General features: G+C 31.4%; 2 protein-coding genes across 2 annotated transcripts; one reads left to right on the top strand and one right to left on the bottom strand.

Annotated features, from left to right (window-relative positions):
* Positions 1–7,042: 7,042 nt before the first annotated feature.
* LOC146528372 (uncharacterized) lies at positions 7,043–8,649 on the bottom strand. Its single transcript, XM_085203345.1, has 2 exons — positions 7,901–8,649; positions 7,043–7,750 (listed from the first exon to the last, which is right to left on the bottom strand). Exons 1-2 carry the CDS (start codon positions 8,538–8,540, stop codon positions 7,191–7,193), a joined length of 1,200 nt encoding a protein of 399 aa, XP_085059471.1. The 5' UTR covers positions 8,541–8,649; the 3' UTR covers positions 7,043–7,190.
* Positions 8,650–13,418: 4,769 nt separating this feature from the next.
* Positions 13,419–13,991, top strand: LOC146528371 (mpv17-like protein). The gene has a single exon (XM_085202816.1). The coding sequence runs from the start codon at positions 13,425–13,427 to the stop codon at positions 13,989–13,991; it is 567 nt and encodes a 188-aa protein (XP_085058942.1). The 5' UTR covers positions 13,419–13,424.
* Positions 13,992–21,644: the final 7,653 nt, after the last annotated feature.

Below are 21,644 nucleotides of genomic sequence, written 5' to 3'. Positions count from 1 at the left end.
ATATTATTCGCCAATCTTATATTTTATTTTTTCTGAAAACGAAACGATCAATGTTGATTTCAAACTTTACAAAAAATAAAATAATAAATAATCAAGAAGCCAAAAAGAAATCCAAAAAAATGCTTAGAGTTTTGCTCAGTTATTGTAAGGAAAAATGTATTAAAGGTAGTATAAAAATCTATATTAGATTTAGATTTTTATAGTTGTTAAACGAAATACGTCGACGTGTGTTAACAATTACATAATGCAATATAAGCATTAATAGCTTAAGAGATTGAAGTGAAACAAATAAAGAGAAAATTTTATGAAAAAAATATAGAAGAATTCAATAACATTTGCCAAAGGCACAATTATTAATATATTTAAAGAAAATTAAGTTGAATTTTGTTAAGTTAACTTAAAAGACACAAATGTTGACGATAATCAAAAAGTATATCAAAAAATTTTAAAAAGTTAATGTATAAACTAATATAGATATATATTTTCCATTACAAAAAGCAAAACGTTCTTATATTTTTTTCTTATAGCTATAGAAATTAGGAACCATAGAGACCATTGCGGTGCAGTGGAACAACGACCGTACACGATTGTAACCAACGAATTCATTTCCTACAAATGGATTATCTCTGTATAAGGTGCGGCGTTGAATTCCGCCATTGTTTTAAACGATACGTAGGCGAAATTTATGAAAACATTGGCGTTTATGTCTTTATTTATTGACCTATTACCTACTATCTCTAACAGTATATACAAATATAATTTCTAGAAGTTAACTGTATTTTAAAAGGTTAAAAAAAAGGTTTAAAAAACGAAAGTGACATCTTATCAGCTGACAAACCTCGGGTCACGTCCCTCAGTGCGATTCCGCAAAAAATGGAGTTCAGCGCCGGCGCCGCGCCTCCAATAAATTATATAGTTGTCAATACGACGCCCACGCCTGCCTTCCTTTTGAAAAAAACTATTTTAAGTGCTATACTAATTTCTAGAGATCATTTATAATATCATATGATTGTTATATTTCTTTTCTTTAATGTTTATAAATAAAAAATAAAAAAAATAATAAATCAGCTTCAGGGTAGGCAGAGGGAACCTAGTGTTGAGACACTCCGTTCCCCACTTTCTGCCGAATTCTGGAGGCATTGCGTGTTGAGTGGCAGAACTCAATCCGCTGTTTGCCTCGACACCAGAGCGAAGAAATGGAAATATAAACGTAAATAAATATTCCACTTCCTCGAGTGGGGATCGAACGCACAACCATCGCATAACAGTCACCATGATAGCCTCCAACGTTTTTAATTGATAAAGTTAATTCAGCTAAAATTATAAATTTCATGTTTCTTTTCCATTATTAAAGTAAATATACAATATTCCGTATTGTTTATCTCAAAAAAAATTTGGGTTATCTCTACACTAAAGAATTATTCCGTACTCTCTTTGTATTAAAATCATTGCGAATCAAGACGAATGCAGAACACCCTTGTGGCCTCTTTTCCCGCAGAACAGCGTGAAGCAAAAAAAATGTGAAATTTAAAAATTTAATGGACCTCTCTTGTTACACAAAGATTTCACAATGAAGGGTCAAATGTCGTGTTAAAATAAAAAGCCTGGGTCAGTGTCGACGGGTGTCCCGGGCCGCGTCGTGGGAGCTGTCATTGAGTTATTGCTGCCACTTGGGTTTTGCGACACTGGCGCCAGGAGGAAGGTAGCTTGAATGTAAGTTTGTTTATAAAAAAAAAGTGTCATTTTTTTAGTTTTAGGTATTTTACAACAATGATTTTACTGGGGTAATTAAAAATAAAAATATGTAAAATGTATATATTTTTTTTGCTGATATTGTAAGAAGATTTTCGTCACTGAAATTATAATAACTTTTCACTTTTACGTGTTAACCTGTGACTAGAATTACAACACATTCTTTTAAAATATAAAAGAGTAATTTTGATTTAAATTGAATGAATTTGGCATTTCAAATCTGTACATTTATTTATTTTAGCTTCACACTGTAGGCCCCATATACCGGAGTAGGCAGAGGGAACCTCGGTACCTTATATTAAAAAGATTGTGTTCTCTTCTAATCTTAATGGTAAAATACTTCCAATTCCCACTTTCAGCCGTATTATGGGGGCTTTGCATACTGATTGTCAAAAGTCAACGCCGAGCTTTGCCTTGCACTAGAGCGAAGAAATGAAAATATTACGCCTAATAATACGCCTCCTCTACGTAGGTACTTATATTTTTTAAATAATATATATAAACTTTCAATTAAATACTGTAAAGGGTTTCCATGAGTTATGTGCTCGCACAAGGGTCGCAGGCGCAGTCAAAATTATACGCTCTATTTGTAAAGGACCTGCCCGTGACATCTGTTACGTTTTGCACTTTGATTTATTGACAGAAAAAAGATCTTATTTGTTGAGGTTAAATTTTAGAACATAATTGGAAGTTATTCAACACATTATGTAGGTATTGGAATAAGTATGTTGAGTAAATTCCAATTTATTACTTTAACATCAATTTACCGATCGATCGTGTATCTTGTTCAAAAGTCTAAATTTCGTACACAATCTTCTTTATTACATAAATAATTAAAATAAATGATTTTAATTAAAAAAAACTGATAACCTCACAAAAATTTCACCAAACTATCCTTGAAGAATCACCGGAATCGGTTGGCGTGATATTGAATGATTATGATTTTCTGTTTTGGTCCATTTCTAACAATGGTATCTTTAATATCATATTTATAAATGGACCAAATTAGACCAAGTCAAAATCGGTTCACCCAGTCAACGTTGGGTTTCTTGTCGGCTCTTCTAAGCAGAACTGCCTTCCGGTTCGGAAGGTGGTAGCTTTTTGTTTATATTTTCATTCGACGATTAAAAAAAAGAAGAATATTTTGAATTTTGAATGAATTTGAAATGTTCTTTAGTAAAAAACATAAAAAACAAAAAAATACAGTTGAATTGATAACCCCCCTTTTACAGAAGTTGGTTAAAAAAATAATCACGTCGAGCATTAAACGAACGAATTATATAGATTGTTGCCAATGCGTAACTACGATTAAAATAATATAACAAGAATATAATGATTTATCTAATTTATTATAAGGAAATCAAAGGAGATGAAACACAAATAACATGCAAAAGAGAGGAGCACTAATTGATTTCCGTCCCGTAATATCCGGTGGGACGAGTCACTCTTTCTTAGTATACTTCTTATTCATCATAATAGAGTGAGTAACTTGGAGATACACTTGTGTTTTAAGCCTAATTGATTATAAATTGGTACATATAATAGAATTTGTATTTGGATTGACGACCCATTCAGATTAATGCAAAAAAGCTTTAAAAAATCGATTTTCTCACAAAGCAATGTAGGCAGAGAGAACTTAACACTGTGTGCCGAGTGGTAGAGTGGTAGAGCTTAACACCGCGAATTGTCTTCGTTCTCTCGTAAATGGAAATCACAAACGCGCGTTACCATCAGACAGCGTAGTACTACGCCACGATGGCCTCTATAAAGGTATATGAAAACTTAACAAAAACACAAGTATTAAGTTGTTTTGCTTCAATTTATACATTTATTGTGTTGCTGATGATTACATTTTAAACCCACCATTACCAAAACAATCGTAGAGACTGAAATCTCCTTCACAATTTACTCTTTTCATTACTCTCTCCTCCTCTCTCCTTTAGAGCCACTGTCATTGCTCAATGGAACAGTTTTTTACAGTTCATGCGTGTTGGTTTCGATTACTACTAGGGGAAAATAGCTTTTAAAAACATTTCGATTTCCTCAATCAGTTATATCAAAGCTCGATGTAAAGTTCCACCATACAAAGCCAACTCACATATTTGCTCGAAAAGTAGAGAGAAATATCTTAACACTCTTTCTCTATATTACTTACTATATGAAGATATATTTCTATATGCTAAAGGTGAACAATATTTAACTTCAAATTATACCATCAACGGCTTGACCTTCTCGACTTCAGTAATAACCGATAGGTATTACATCAATAAATTAATATAATAAATAAAATAGTAGTCATTTCATGTCCGCCGGCGCTGGCGCAGCATCAGCAATTAATCCTGGAGCAGAATGAGAACATTAGCTGAGCACATGTATTGAACACTGATAACACTGAGAAAGATCTTCTGTACACTGCAGGCCGTGATTGGGGTATATTTGAATTAATTATTGTTTTATGTTCGAATTTTGAAAAAAAAAATAGATGCTAACATAGTATTGTAAATAAATAATGAACGTAGATTTGTAATTATAATATTTTTAACATAAATTATAGTTATAGATTTTGATTGAAGTAAGTATTTATAATATTTGATACGTTTCAAAAGATTATTATTAGACCAATGGCGAATATGTGTATTAAAACAATAATATGTGTTTTAAAAAATACAACTAAATTGTTATTTAAAATAATATGGGTGTAATAAAGTATAAATAGCCAGCAGGCAAAAAATTTATTTGGCGTTCGATTGGGTGACAATGTTTTCGTATGTTTCCAAAATATATTATAATATATAAGTAAAATGTACTTTATAAGAATATTAGTTATATACTTTTTCGTTTTACACAAACAGTGTATAAACACAGTTTATATATATTATACATTAAATTATATTCAAATAGTAATACGAGTATAATAGCTTTCAGTAATTCATGGCCTGCAGTGTAACTGGAACAGGAGTCCGGCGTCCAAATAAAAGCTAACGAGCGCTGTACGGGGGCTTAGTAATGGAGTACAGGCGAACGTGAATATATGTAAAAGTATTATATTTTATTATAATTAATTATTTTACTAAATAATATTAGATATAGTATATAAAAGATAAATGGTACTTGTCGATATTTATAACATCATTAAATCTACGAACAATTAATCTGTTTCGTTAGTTATATGTTTTGAATAACAACTCCATTACAATACAAAGTTTTGAGGCTTGGTGCCTCAAGGATATTTTTTAAATAGTTAAAATATTTCTTTCTCTGGTGTAGGCTTAACTTATCAGAAAATACACACAAACATTCAAAATATTTACAAACTTTACAATTGACAATAAAACAAGAAAGAGAAAAAGAGAATAACCAACAAAAACTATAACAAGTCTTTCTTTGCCCCTGCGTCTGTACTCCCGGGTGGCATGGCATCGGTCTATCGGGCCAGATCACCTTCCACACAGCGATAACCTTAAAAGCACTACGATATTAATACATCAAACACCCACGTGCGCAACAGTGATTCAATCATGGAATATGAAACTTTTGGCTCGGGAAATTAGTAAAAGAAATCAGATTCAATAGAATATAAAGGCTTATAAAAGATTTTATAACAAAAAAAGCAGTTTTTACCGCGTAGCAGTGTAGAAAACAGATAGTGTTAAGACACTTCATTTCTCACTTTCTTCTAATTTTCCAGATATTGTTTGAGAAGTAGAGCTGAACATCACGCTTTGTCTACCTGAGCGAGGAAATTTAAAATATATATATACAAACTTTAATCAAATCATTTTTCCGCTCGTTGATTGTATTCGCATTGTATGTAACAGTCGCATTTTACATTCAATCGCCTACTATGCCATTAGGTGTTAAGAAAAATCCGGATATCAAAAAATACCATAATATTTCAAATCATAGGTGTTGGTAATATTGTATATTTTGCCCTTATTATACTCGTATATATATTTTCCCCTTGCCATTATTAAAACCATTTACTATATAATTTATTTATTTAAATTTACATTGCCATTTCTTCGCCAATGAGAGCGGAGTGTGTTGACAATAAGCTCAATCTACCCTATTTAGGATAAATACATTAGACTTACCATAAAATACCTTTACTTTTTGAGTAATAACCGAATATTTATGTCTAAACTATCATATCATACACACTAAGTTACAAGTACCACAAAAAAGATCTTTAAACATTTATTGCTTAAAGCTCGCACGCTTACCTCGTAAAGCTTTTAAGCACAGGTGCTGTGGTGAGGTTCCCATAGTGCAGCGCAGGTTGGGTACATCAGTGGGTATCTTGGCGCCGGCGCTTGCTAGGGATGGGCGGCGCATACGGGCGGGTTGCGTGTGAAACGCGACGTTTTTCCGAGTATGTATTTTACTATAGACGATTTTACTGTGTTCGCTAGTAACAGTATGAATATTTAGTAATTGATTGAAATTGATTGAACGCTGATACAATTTTTAAGTTTACTTGTAAATTTTAACTTCTTGTTTAATATTTTCAAATAATTTGGGCTAATAAAAGTCGATTTTTAGTGATGTCGTTATATTAATTATTGTTATAATAAAGATTTACTTCTTTATCTTCCTCGTAGAAATGTCTTCGAAAACTAACTGGCATAATCTAATAATAATCGCAGTAGTTTCTATTCATAACCAAAAAAATCTCCAAAGCAGACAACAAAATGATCACTACTAAATGCAAGAGAAAAAAAATAATTGACCTAGCTAAAAGACGCTCGTCTGTTACTTACAACCCTCAATCGGTGTGGTATGGTAGCAATTCAGATAAGAGCAATCTTTACAAATTGAACCAAAAAAGTAAAGCAGAGCGACAAGTCGTATGTGAATTTCTCTTTTTTATGTTTTACAAGTGTAAAAGATAGTTTCTAGAAAATCTTATTTAAGATTAGATAAAATTAATGAAATATTATCAAAATAATAATTTTAGTTTTGATTTAGTTAAGTGGAATAATGAGATTCCTAAGTATATTTTTATTTGTTGAAAGTTTTGTAAATACTATTTTTGTTTTAGTTTCAAAATTGGTCAGATTTAGTTTTACTATAGGTTTTTTTTTAATTTCTATTAAAAAGGTAGCGAATTGACTTTAAATATTTATATATAAACTCGATGACTTTTCGATGAAAATATTTGAAAGATATGTTTTGTTTTACCATTTTACTTCTAACTTGACAGGATTTATTCATACACAAAATAAAAATTTACTCAGTCTTTTCCATTTATTTAAAAAAACATTAAAAATTATAACTAATAATTTGGCGTAAGTACAGCAATTTACAAAATAGTAATTTATAAGTGCACATACATGCACACAAAAATAAATTTACAAATATAACAAAATAAAACTCTTTGGCAGTCAGTCTAATATGGCGTGGGTTCTTAAAATTAAAAAAAAAAACATAAATGTCAATCAACAAACGTAAGTAACCGGGAAATACTTTTTAGTTTCCGTTTCCTTATACAAATCTTCTCTTACAGTTGTGTCTCCGTATATATCTGGCATACTAGACGTATCTACGGGTTGATCTAGATTTTTCGGAAAATATTTATCGTGTTCGTTTTCATCGTAAGTCAAATTTTCGTTAAAATAATTAATAGTCGTCGACATATTCTCTGTATCAGCAATACTGTCAACTTTATAAGCATCGTAAGGAGGTGGTAAGTCTTTACTTTCTGTCCGATACAATTTTCTACCAAAGCTTTTTATGGGTTTTACGTCAGTCGATGTGGAGACTTCCGGTGATTTGATCCGTTTACTTTTGTACCGTCGGTTCTGAAACCAGATTTTGACTTGTGTTGGCGATAAATTAAGTGTTTTTGCAAGCTGCTCTCTCTCCGGCGCTGTTAGATATCGCTGTGCTCTGAAACGCACTTCCAGGGCGTGTACTTGAGTCTGTGAAAATAGTATTCTTGGTTTCCTTTTAATGTTTTTCTCTTTTCTATCAGATTTGCTGGTGCATGGAGATGATTCTGTGAAAAATAAAAAAAAATGTTAGCGTCAAGTTACAAAATGATGAGGTTAAAACTAATTTTTCGTTATATCTTGGGAAAATTATTATTTGTTTTGTACGAGCTGTTTTTTTAATTGCTAGAAATTCAATAGCTTAGATTTATACTTACTAGGAGATTTTTTAATCATTGTGGGAAATTTTTGTAAAGCTTCCGAGTAAGGAGTGGGCTCTGGACCTAAGTGCTGAACAGTTTTTTCTATCGCCTTGACCCCTAATGGCGCTTGATGCATGACATCACTGCTACTTTCCAATTTTACTGTTATATTCATATTATAGGGAGGTAAATCAGAATACTCATGATTCTGTTGATATAAATTATGATTATAGTGATTATAGCCGTAGTAATCTTCAATTTTGGCTTCTTGATACACATCCGGGTTCCAATAGGGGTCATTGTGTACGGGAATGTTTGAGTACACTTGGCTGAAGTATTCTGGGCAATATTGGCTTTGATGGTATAAGGTTTCATATTCTGAGTTTCGTCTTTCGTTCGGCTTCCATACATCGTTCCTTTCATAATAAGGGGCCTGGTTTATGTTCAGAATATCCTTGACGGAAAAAGGAGTGTTCAAATTCGCTTGGTTCACTTGTTCGTCCAGTTTCAATCTATAGTTCTTCTCATAATATTCCTTTTCAAATTTTTGTTTTGCGTCGTAATCATAAAAATCATTTTTGCATTCGTTAAAATTGTGTTTTACATTGTTATTGTACGACGTAGAGACCTCGTTGTGTTGTTCGTAATTATCCATTTTTAACCGACTTCAAAAAGAAGGAGGTTATCAATTCGACTGTATTTTCACAAAATCACTTTCATAACTCACTGTGACTAATTGTTAGCTTAATTAAGTTGTGGCTCTAATGACTTGCAATGGAAGACTGATGGTGTCAGAGATTGGGGCCTGAAGCCAATCCACGATGCTCACAGCTTTTGGGGAGGAGCCATGGTGTTTATACCCATCCTTGTTCCTCTTATACCCAATTTGTCTGTCTGTCTCTGTCAGGTGATAGGACTGCAGTGTAAATAGTTAAATAAACGGATGATTTCATCCTGTCAGTTTGATCTCTTTATCGCTAATGAGTTTTGTATTGACGCAAATTATTTTTTTTCATGGTGCTGGGTGAAAGTGATTTGTTTTTATTTATTATGTAGGAATATGTATTATTATTTATTTTTTTGTGCTGGGATATTTATAGCATAATTTGTAGACTTGGAATTGAGTTTTTATTATCTTCTTATATCTATATAGTCTTCTAAGTCTTCTTAAAATAATATGTGCTAATAGGATTTTTAACACATATTATACACGTAGGTACATATGTACTTTCTTAGTATCATTTCATTTCATAGTATCATTAGATTCTTCTTCCATATTTATCATGAAAGTAAAATATAAGATTTTTATTTCTTTACATGTTTGAGGCCGTCGAGGCACAAGTGTGTGTCTGGAAAGGCAACGATTGAGAACTGAACTAATTATTTATTATTTGCATTTCCTCTCTGTGGTAACAAAGCTTACTGCGGCGTCGAGTGCTGCTAATCAAAACGCAATGTTTGGAAATTCGGCTGCAAGTGAAGAACGGAGTGTTTTAACACTAAAACCTAGTACCTCAAGCTTATATTATACAGTATAGAGCTTGAAGCTAATAATAAAAAATCTTTACCTACTAAGTTTTGTAGGGAAAAATGTAACTTTTTTTTTAAACATCTCTAATTTGAAAACCTGACAAATACTATGCAGTATAGTTTAATGGACAATAAAACTGGTATTTTATGGCAACAAGTCCACGTCATACGAGTGTTTTAACAGATCGTTAATAGTTATTTACGACAAAGTGTTTAAGTGGTTATAATTAAGTAGGTTTTGGAAATTCTTTAAATATTTTGCCTAAAAACGATTCAAGCTGTTCCAAGTTACTGGAACAGTACATTTTTTATTGAATTCTAGTTGGAAACCTAGCGTTATAGCTCTCCGTCATAAATGTTATCGTTAATGATTTTTCCGAGTAGGCATTTAACCCAGACTTTTACTCGAATATTCAAACAATTCAATTCTAGAAATTTACAATTCATTAATGGTCTCAATTTTACAATTCATGGATATAACCAATACAATATCTTAAACATATTGATGTAAAATTTAAATATTTTGAAGCGTAAGTTTTCTTAAAAGTTATACCTATCTTATTCTATAAAAGTTATACCTATTTATCTTTTCATGAGCTCAACCATTTGAACGGGCATTTTTCAAGTCAAAATTGCAAATTTTTTTTGGTTATTTTGTTTTGTATTTTTTTTTCTACTTTATGACATGTCCAAGTAAATGTTAAGCATTTTTATGGAATAAAGATATTTTGACTTTGACTTTTTGACTTAAAGAGTACTTTTTTTGTTTCGAAGCTTAACAAAGGTATGCTTGGTTCTAAAACTTTTTGCTTCATAGGATATGGAGATAGATCGCTCCAGTTCCGGGCTGGTAGCGCGTGTCGGGTTACGGAAACATGAAAAAAATTACGAGATCATAAAATTTACGTTAGTGGACTTAGTCTATTTTATTACTCTTTGAATGATTTTTGGGTTATGTCAAAACATTTTTTACTTCCACTACATTAAAAAGATAAGCTTCACGCCAATCCCGTATACTAGATTGGGCAGAGGGAACCTACTGTTAAGACACTCTGTTTTCCACTTTCAGCCGAACTTTTCGAAACTCAACGTCGCAGCGTAGAGCCTCCAATGCCGCCGGCGGCCCGGCGCTCCTTGATTTCGCCTTAGTGCCAATGCAAAGAAATAAAAATAATAATAATTATGTTCTTCGAGGAAGTTCTTTGCAGATCAAACCTACAACTAGTAATTATATCTAAATATTGGGTGGCGAAACTCAACACCGCGCATTGCCTTATTATTATAGCGAAGAAAGAAAAATATTCATTAATAATATGTATTATGATTTATTTCGAGTGGAAATCGAAACAACGATCGTTTCATAGACTTGTGTCACTGCGCCAAGACGGCTTCAGATGTGTTACAAATAAAATGTTGTATATAAATAAATATTTATTAAACAATAAACTTACAATAAAAGTTATAGCCAAATACAAAAGTTAAGAAATAAGTTGTAAAGCAATTTTAGTTTAGATTAAGACCCCCTTGTGTTGAGTAGTTGAATTATAATGTACTCAGTATCACTTTTAGTTATAGTTTAGCATACTTCCAATAGATGGCAGTACTAACTCACTTCAGAATTTAGCTAAATTTTATAGATGGCAGCTTCAATTATTTTATATAGTTTCTTTCCGTTAGGTAGATGTCGCTGCAAAATATATAAAGATTTCCACTAGAGGGTAAAAGTAATTATGTTATAAAATTATATAAATATAAGTAAATATTGTTACTTTATTGCTTTAAATGTAAAAAAATAGTTTTTATATTGGTACAATTGGTGATTTCGTATTTATCTACTTCCGTAACTTAACACTAGATGGCGCCATAAACGTCGAATGAAAATATATTTATCTTTCTACATAAGTGTCATTTTATTTAAAAAAACCTGCAAATATAAAACTATGTAATCTATATATATAAAAGGACTTGTCCTCACTGACTGAGGTAAGACGCACGCACAGCTGTAACCGCTGATGGTAGGAACCTGAAATTTGGACAGATGTTTACTTTTGTAATCTGGACATCCACTAAGAAGGGATTTTGAAAAATTTTAACCCTAAAGGGGTGAAATAGGGGTTCAAAGTTTGTATGGAAAAAAATTTAAATAGGCACCGATTTTTATAAAATTTTAAATTTAGATTTTTAAAAGTATTTAATTGAATACGTGTTTCATCGTTTTCTAGAATTCTCCCCCTAAGGGTGAAAATAAGGGGTTGAAAGTTTGTATGGAAAAATCTTTAAATCGCCACCGATTTTTATAAAATTTGAAATTTAGACTCTTAAAAATATTTCATTGAACACATGTTTCGTGGTTTATTAGAATTCACCCCTAAATAAGTAAGCGAAGCTGCGCGCGTCCGCTAGTCTAATATAATGTAAAACTATGTTTTTCTATTTTGTCTGTCAAATTTGAGGATGAGGAAGGTAATTAATGAGCATGAGCAGAGGGAGTACAAAGACATTCTGTTCTCTATTTTCCGTCCAAATTTTGGAGGCATTGCGTGTTGAGTGGCGGAACTTTGCGCCGCGCTTTGCCTAGACACCAGAAATAAATTATTATAATTATTTACTTTTCAGGGAGTAATGCTTCATAATAGATAAGTCTAAAAGAATTATCTTCCTCTAGTTCTTTCACTTAATTATTAATAGATAGTTGTATCTAAAATGAAGAAAGAACTTCCTTCTGCCCACCTCATAAAATGGATCAAAAGATAAATTATAACAAAAAAAAAACATATCTTTCTAAAGAAAAAAAATACAATTTTTTCTTTCATTAGGTACGCGTGTTAATGATATCGATATCTCCTCTCGATTACTGAGATACATTAAGATCTATTAAGAGAAATATTTTGTCTTCGCTATATCACAAATAAATCAGCTACAAATTGCTATCTGATAAATTGTAAGATAGTTCATTGACTAATCATGGCCGCTAGCATTATTATTTTGTTTGTAAAAAATTAAAGAAAAAACTCACAGGAAACTGACTTTTTTAGGTTTTTATAATATGTATAAGTATATTTAAATTTGATTAATAATGTCAATTATTTTACAACTTTGTACTGTAATTAAATTTTATCTATTGCCATTTACAATTAGTTAAGCACTTGTGTAATTGAAACGTAATGTTTAAATACGAAATCTATTTCTAGTCTACACTGCTTTTTGCAAGAAAGTAAGTAATAATAAATTTATACTTACGCACATTATCATCAGAAATATCTTAAACTAGCACTTGCTAATTTTAAAACAGTCCGTTCCACACTTTTCATCAATTTTTTGTGAAAAGTGAAAATCGAACCCACAGCTGACGAATTTGTAGTCAGATGTTGTGCCTCTGCGCTACGACACCCTTAAGTAAATAATGGTCAAAAAGAAATTAATGTCAAGATAGTCGGCCCTCCACTTTCTGTTCAAAATTTCCTTATCTAAAATATATAATATAGCATGACCAATGCCCATATATAGCTACCAGACATATTCCATTATATTAGAAGGTAAAACAAGTAAAGTCGCGTCACTAAGCCATTATAGAATAAATGCTTTGTCATCACTCCGTATCGCAAAGTCGGATCAGAATCCCAATAAGATAATCAAATATATCGATTGTTCTAAGTGACCGTCTCTCTGTGTGGCCTCCGCGGAGAGTAGGTACTTCAACATAATTAGTGTCACGTTTTTCTCATAATTGTAGATAGCACGCTCTAAAAGACACCTAATTTTCTTTATAGGTATTTTTTTATTAAACATAGTGTTTTCGATCAGTATTTTTGCAATACGTAGAGATTTACTGAAAAAGAAATTAAATAGATAATTAAGAATATATCGATCTATTTAAAAAAATATTGGTAAAGCAATGACCAATGCCATTCATTCATTCTTTAAATACTATTTAATCTACCAAAAGATCTCATATAATAAAACGTCTCTACATACAACATCCATATGTCATTCTGTCAAAAATTCCAAAATGACAATACTAACTAAAGTTCATCATCTAAAAACTCACTTCCCTCTCGTCCGCGGCATGATATCTTATGCCATAATTTGGCCGACATGCAGCGTAGTTCAGGAGTACATGGAGTACGGGACCATGGAAACTATTAACTGGCCTAGGGCCGCCCGTTTCGGCATTTTCGGCACATTTTTCATGGCCCCCGTATTCTACGGCTGGATGAAATATACGAGCAGATTTTTCAAGAAAAAAGATTTGAAAAGTGCTGTAACTCGAGCTTTAATAGAGCAAGTTTCTTATTCGCCGACAGCGATGGCGTATTTCTTCTTTGGCATGAGCCTTCTCGAAATGAAACCGTTGAAGTCATGTGTAAACGAAGTAAAGGAGAAGTTTTGGCCGACATACAAAGTGGGCGTGGTCTTTTGGCCGACAGCTCAGACTGTGAACTTTTATTTTGTAGCTGAAAAGAATAGAGTGGTGTTTGTTAGTCTGGCTAGTTTTGTGTGGACGATATTCATGGCGCATATGAAGGGGAAGAAGAATCATTTGAATGAAAAAAATAAAACAGGAAAAACTAAATAATTTATTTACAATTAAATTAACAATTTAATTACTGAATTTATTTTATTAATAAATCTATAATCAACTTATAAGGTTGGCGATGATATGGCGAAACTAAGTTTCGCCAATCAACACGCAGTGCCTCCTGAAATCGGCGGAAAATGGCAAACGGAAGTGCTTTAATGGAAACGGAGTGACTTAACACTTGATTTCCAGATTTCCTCTGCCTACTCTGCTATGAGTGGGATACATCGTGAAGCTAAAAGCTATAAGGACTACACTTGTTAACAACTACTTGCGGTCTATCGATTTTTTATTTATTGTGCATAATTATGTAGTTCAAAACAAGATGTCTGAGTGGCGTAACTCAACGCAGCGCTTTGCCACGACACCAGAGCGAAGAAATTAAAATATTAAATATAATAATAATATCAAATATAATCTCTACGAGTGATGATCGAACCTATAACCTGTCACATATGTGGCCCTGCGCTACAACTGGCAGCTAAAATTATTAAATTTAAAAATATCCTTTTAAGTCGCATACCTACTCTTTCTATAAAGATTTCCATTCAGGGACAAAAGTTGAATAATATAATCGACGAGCGTGCCCAAGCATTTTATTTAAAGGAATCTAATATTAACAAAAAAGTCAAACATTCTTCATTTTTTACATACAAATATTAATAATGGGAATGAATTTTTATGAAGTATATTTTTATTTGGTCATTTATCATGTTTTGTCAACGCGTCTCTAATGTGTTTCGGTTCGATTTCAATTCGACTCGATGTTTTTTATGGGCATTAAATCGATTCCTGTTTTGTTATTGATATATTTGACGTTTTTTTGGTGTTCTGATCGATTTTAGTAAATTTTATTAAAATTATTAAATACTTCTTTATTATTTTTTTTCTAATCTTTAGTATAATATTGGAAGTAATTTTTTTGTTAATATCGATTCGTATGTTCGAGTGCTTAAAAATTAAATATAAAACCATAGATTATAAAAAGTTTTTCCTAAATACAAAAAAAAAGTGATAGTAAATGAAAAAAGCCAGTCAAATAAATAATTAAATATCAACATCAATTGTAACTTAAGAAAACTTTAAAGCCACATACCACAGCGCGGTATGTGGCTTTCACCCATTTTATATTGTCTCTAGAAAAGGCAGAATGTAGAGAAAACTGTTATATTTCAACGAGTTTAGTTTTCTTAAAACAGGATAATGAGAATAATTTAAATTTTATCCTTTTGATGACTGAGAATCGAACCCACATCCGTAAATTTTACAGACAGACGCTGCCATGACAGAAGAAAATAATAATACGAACAATTAAGTCATTACAATAAATAGACAACACTGTATTTTTTACAAACTATCAACTAAAAAACCATTTCAGCTCCTCTAAAACATAAAAAAGGTCAATCACGACGGATTCCGAATATAATTCCCAGAAATAAATACGAAAAAAGGTTGCCACCATACCATATTTTACACTAATTATAAAATGTCAGAAATTAAATCAATTACTTTTCGACGGGTATCGGCGTTTTTACCTTTTTGTTATCAAATAATAATAAATAATGTAGCACAGCAGGTGAGGATGGGGAGTTTTGTACGTTTGTGCCTAAGTTTTAATAAAAAAAACTTTTTTTATGTCTTGTGATCTGGTCAGTGTTATCTGTGAACAAAATATAGTCTACGGAGCTGCGTGAAACAGTTCGTTGGAGTGAAAACTGGAGATGATATTACAACCTTATGGAATTATTACTGGCTGACGTTCTAATTCCATTAGAGATCTGTGATACTTTAGTGACTCTTTAGTAGGTGTAAAATGAGTAAAATTACTTGCCGTTTTTCCTAGGTTAAAACAAATAAATGAAATACAAATTGGTCCTAACATTTTGACCATCCTCCTAAAAGTAGTGAAAAGTACAAAAATAAGATTTTTTAATAACTATTAAATGACCAAACGACAACACCAAATAATTAACGCGAATCTAAATTAAATAATACAAATCAGTCTCCAAAATATTTCGTAATAACCTCTCGCAACTTATACCGCCAGGGGTCAGGTAAAGGAGGATTTTTACCGATTTTTTTGGTAGCGACGAGTGGAGATCGTTAAGTGAAAAAGGACCAGTTTCGGTCCTTTTGTAGGCCAAATGTTTAAATCCGGGCTGACGGTAGCGGCAACTACATATTATCGAGCTAATTAATCGATGTGTTTTCACAAACCGATTCTCGATTCGAACTTCTTAATCGTCTATTCTTTTTACAATTTATTATTATATGGACTTGCATAATTTACAGAGAAATAAGAGTGCACGTAAATATTTTTTTGTACATAATATAAAAACCAAATCACCTTTGTAAGTTACTTCTCCATGTCTAATAGTTTTTTCTAGACTAATATCACTAATACTACTATCGTTACGACGACCTATCTCACAGTCTTTATTCTAAATTCTCTATTCTCTCTATTCGCTCTATTTTATTGTCTAAGCTCTACGATTTCTCTGTTAAGACAGTATCCCAAAAAAGTTATAATAATACGTATATATTTAAACAAGTCATTTTGCTGTTTTATGTTCAATTTAGAAAATTCACCATTTTAAGGCTTGAACTCTGCAAACAAACAAATTATAATTTAACGACCTTAACCTTAAGGCGATGATAGTATCTCTTCAAATTATATCTATTTATGAAATAAAGTTTTTTTAAAGTAAATGTCTGATAGTAAATGCCGCGGTTGTGGGCTCGATCTCCACTTGGGGGAAACAACGGTGTTCCACTAGGCACTCATATAGTGTCTCCATTTAAGCGAAAAGCACCTAAAACTGACATTAATTCATTTCTGCGTAGGTACATACTATTTGTCAGGTAAAACGAGAAGATACAAAAATAAAACATAATATACTCATTTATTTTATTTTAACATCAATTTTATTTTTAATTTCGTAAATCAGAATTTATAACATAACATCGATAACAATTTAAGAAAATTACGTATCCTTGCTAATAAATAATTGATAATCAGGCGAAAAACCAGTTTTTTTTTATTTGTTTATATTTTTAATGAATTTGATATACAAACTACTAATAATTAATCTGGAAAATAAAAGATATCGATTTACACCAACAAAAAATAAAATTTGTTATTACACTATGATTACAAGGTTGTCATACGTACATAAAGGTAAGAAATAATAAAAATATCGAGTTTTTATCGATTTTTAATTACAGAAGAAGGTTTCTCAAAGTAAAATCGATAAAAACTCGATTGACAAATTAAGAAATTAAAAATAGGTTTTCTCCTTAAGATCACTACCTAAGGCTACTGTCGGCTCACACCAGAACAAAGGCGTTCATTTTTCAAGATAAAACCAAAATATCTTAATTAACCTTATTGATATCTCAATTACAGATAGTAGCAGTGTACAATTAAGTTTATGTTTCTTTTTTAATTGCTTTTATGATATTACATGGCGAGCCAATTTTACTTAAATAAATGATTTTACTAACAAATTAAGAGATCGTTGTAACGCAATTGGGTATTCTGACTTTAAACACGACGGTTATGGGTTCAATATCCACTCGCTGGAATAAGTTATTATCATTTTCCTACTACAAGAGAGAGGGTGAATGCGTTGAGTTCCTATACTCAACAAATAATGTCTCGTAATTGGGGGGTAAAGCGGAGAGAAGAGAGTAAGTTGGCTATAAGCGGGAACCAGCCTAGTATAATTAACGATTGCTGGATTGCATTGATAGAAAATATTCAGAAAAGAAATTGAAAAGTAACAAAATTTTAAATAGCTGATTATGTAAAATAAAAATATTCTGTAAGTAATTTGTTTAATTTTACCATAAAATTTCAAATGTGGTATATAAGCAATCCAGTAAAATACTGAAAAAAAAGCCTAAGATAAAATTCCTAAAATGGGAATTTTATCATATTTTTTCATATATAAAATGTATATTGTAGAACTATATAATAATTAAATAACAATAAAGCAGAGAGGCAAGCATGTATTTAATATCTCAATAATCAACCGCGGGATCAGGTAATAAAACGAAATGTCTCAATTAAGTTTTTAATGTCAGTTGCAAATAATTGAACTTTGATTGTTTTGAGATTTAAATCATCATTTAATGATCCGTTTTTTAAAGTATAAATATAAAACACAGCCTATATTTAAAAGATTTTTTGCATGAATTTTATACGTTGATGCTCGCGTTATTTTTAATGAGTAGAGTTTTTGTTTTTCATGCTTTATCCCGCATATACCAGGGAGACATAACATTCTCCGCTTTGTACTTTTTGGGGCATTACGTGTTGAGGTGGGGGAAATCGACGCTTTGATTGGCTAGGGCGGGAAAATAATTAATCAATTACATGACTGAGGGTCCATTATCATCGCGTTTTAATAAGATACTGTCCGACTGCGCCGTAATATATTTTACTATTTGTTTGACTATTATTGTTATAAAAATATATTGAGACCATCACGGCGCAAGGGCACAGCCCTAAACGCGACGGTTGTGGGTTCGATTGCCACTCGAACTCGAAATATGAAATGATGTCATTTCCTCGCTCTAGTAACGAGGCAAAGCGCGACGTTAAGTTTCGCCTCTCAACACGCCATGCCTCTAATATTCGGCGGGAAGTGCGAAACTGAAGTGTTTTAGGGAATAGAGTTAGAGGTTTCAGTTCTCTCTGCCTGCGTATTTATTTCAGACGAAATAAAAGGAAAAAAAAATCCTAAAAAATCCAAAAAAAAATCGGCATTCGATGTTTTTCTAATACAGAATAAAAATATAGATAACCATAAAAATCTTTCATTTCATTATAAAAACGTTAATATTAACATGTTTCGTGTGGGTGGGTCTAACCATTATTACCTGACAAATAACCTGATTGTCTTAAACATCGATAAATATGATCAGAGAAAAGATAATGGCAGACGAATTTAGACACTATTTTAATACATTTTAAGAGTTATGAAATATAAATTTGACAGCAAATATAATTTGCAGCTACCAAATGGCATTGTTATAAGTTATTTTTTTAATCTCAAACTTTTCAAATTGACGTAAGCCTTAATTAAAAATAAAATTATTGTGATTGGTTTTAGCAAATTGCAAATTGGATTTTGAAAGAAAAAAAAAACGGGATACGCTATTTATGAATGTATTATTAAATTTTATTGTATTGATTGTGTTTTTGTGGAAAATTAGGTGAAATACGACCGTGACTTTTGATGAAATACTTATTTTCGGTTTTAAAAATAATTAAAAACGTTTTCCATATTTATTACTGTTATTATTTCTCGTAGTTACATTTTTTTCGATTCCTTACGTGTTGTTACGTCGCTTGTCACAGAGAACTACGTAATTAAAATAATTCATTCCTTCAAGTACGAATCGAACCTACAACCACTACGTTAACATTTAGACAATGTCCCATTACGCTACCATGGTCTCAATTTTATATAATTTTATGAAATTTCTTTCTTGTAATGATTATAATCAAGTATTTACTTTGCCGTTAGTAATCTAATTAGACGATGTAAAATATAAGTCGTCATTTGTATTTCTTGAATGTTAAACGACCATCTTTTAATTTCATATTAATAGAAATCTAAATACACAATGTCTTGAAAATTGGAGAAAATTGGTGAAAAGTGGAGAACGGAGTGTCTTAGCCTTAGATTCTGCTTATGTTTTTGTATAAGGGATACAGGATGAAGCTGAGAAAAAAATCCCTATTACATTAAATTATAAGTTGGTTATAATTTAGTCCAAGTAGACTCTAATTAGCTTAGAAATGTCAAATTAAATATACAAAACAATTACATTTTATTTTTACCATATGCGACAAAACATAGTGACTTAGTAGTTAATTACCCAAAATATTTCTAAAACATTAATCATTTATATTAGAATATTAGATCAGTCATCGACATATCCCAACAAGTCGTTAGGGACAGGCGCCGGAGAAAACAAGGAGAGTGTTTACGTGACATGAACTATGACGTGACAGCGTGACGACAAACACGAGTTTACGAGCAACGGCGTCGAAAAGCGATAAAGTGACGTTTATGGCGAAAATTATGTCTAAATCATGGAAATTAGGGGTTAATATATTTTATATGCGATATTAATAGTCATATAATGTATATTTAGGTACCCATAAAATATTAAAAATTAAATGTAATAAAATAATTCGATCAAATATTAATACAAATAAGCTCTAAATAATTTTATAATAATACTTTTAGATTGAGATCCCAGGGCCCCCAGACCAGCAAAGCTGAAATTTTGAAGGTTAATAGTCTAATATGTAATTGAAACTACTATATGTACTTTCTAACTTGAAAGTGGGGACCTATACGTCGAAAATTTGGCGGAAAATGGGGAACGGAGTGTCTTATCATTAGGTTCCCTTTGCCTACACTGATATACCTATGCATACAGCGTGAAATTGAAAAATAATGTTTAATACTTAAACTGCAGTTATTTCTAAATTATTGTTTTAAAAAGCAATTAAAACCGTTAAAACACATTAAAACTTTCTGAATAAAGCTCGTACTATCATTGCGGGAAACCAAAAAGTATCACAATAAGTCGTTAAAAAGATCATTAAACAGGTTTTAAAGTGTTAAACATATAAAACACGTACAAAGTAGTATTAATGTTTGAGAGTATTATAAATATAACACTGGTTAGTGGTTAGTGTCTCTCACCAAAGCCATAAAGAAGGGTGCATTTATATTTTGAGAAACCAAAGATTGGAATAAAAAAATTAAAAGTTTAATCTAATGTAGTAATTAATACTAACTATTTATAGTCAATAGCTATAGGTACGTATAATAAAATTGTAACTGATTTCCATGGTATTTCCATTGTACAAAGAAGATACTCGTATATGAAAAAAATCTATTATTGGGAGTATTTATTAATGTTATAGAATCTGCGATCAACTCTATATGCCTGTGTATACAGAAATGGCTTAACTGATTTAATTGTTAGTAAATAAATAATGGTGTAGGTCAAGCGGGCGGAGCCTCGAGCACCCAGTAATATAATATATCTTTGTACGTCTGTGATATTCAATAAAAAATAATATGCAGGTTTGATCCCCACTCGGAGGAACATATAAGATATATAAAATATATAAAATGTAACAATAAGCGTTCACCACGTTCACTCTGGTACAGACAGGAAAAAAGTAAAGATAAGAAAAAACTGTTCGAAAGTCTAGACATTATCACATTAAGTAAGATGTGAAATGGCGGTTGATAGATTACTTAGATATAATCTACAAAAGACAAAAGAAAAACATTTTTCTGATTTAAATATGAAAAAATTAAAACTATTGTCGATGTCATTCCCTCGCATCGCTCACAGTACGCATGCCGCATATGCCGTACATCACCTAATATAGGCGTTAAAGAGGCGCCACTTCGCTTTTTGTCGCAACGGAAGACTATTTTGAGATGTTTCACTAATGCTCTCAACGCTTCTTAATAGATACAAGAAATATATTATTGCTCGATCATACACTGAGTTGAGTCAACTAAAAATAGGATAGTATTCATATATGTTTTTTTAATTTATTTAAAAAAAAAAAGAATAAATAAATGAGAATAAAATAATTTTCATATA

Source organism: Heliconius melpomene, chromosome 19, assembly GCF_056956725.1.
Source record: "Heliconius melpomene rosina isolate 202511_hmr_F chromosome 19, ASM5695672v1, whole genome shotgun sequence".
Lineage (NCBI taxonomy): Eukaryota > Metazoa > Arthropoda > Insecta > Lepidoptera > Nymphalidae > Heliconius > Heliconius melpomene.
The sequence above is the reverse complement of the archived record's forward strand: the minus strand, read 5'-3'. Positions and strand labels throughout refer to the sequence as shown.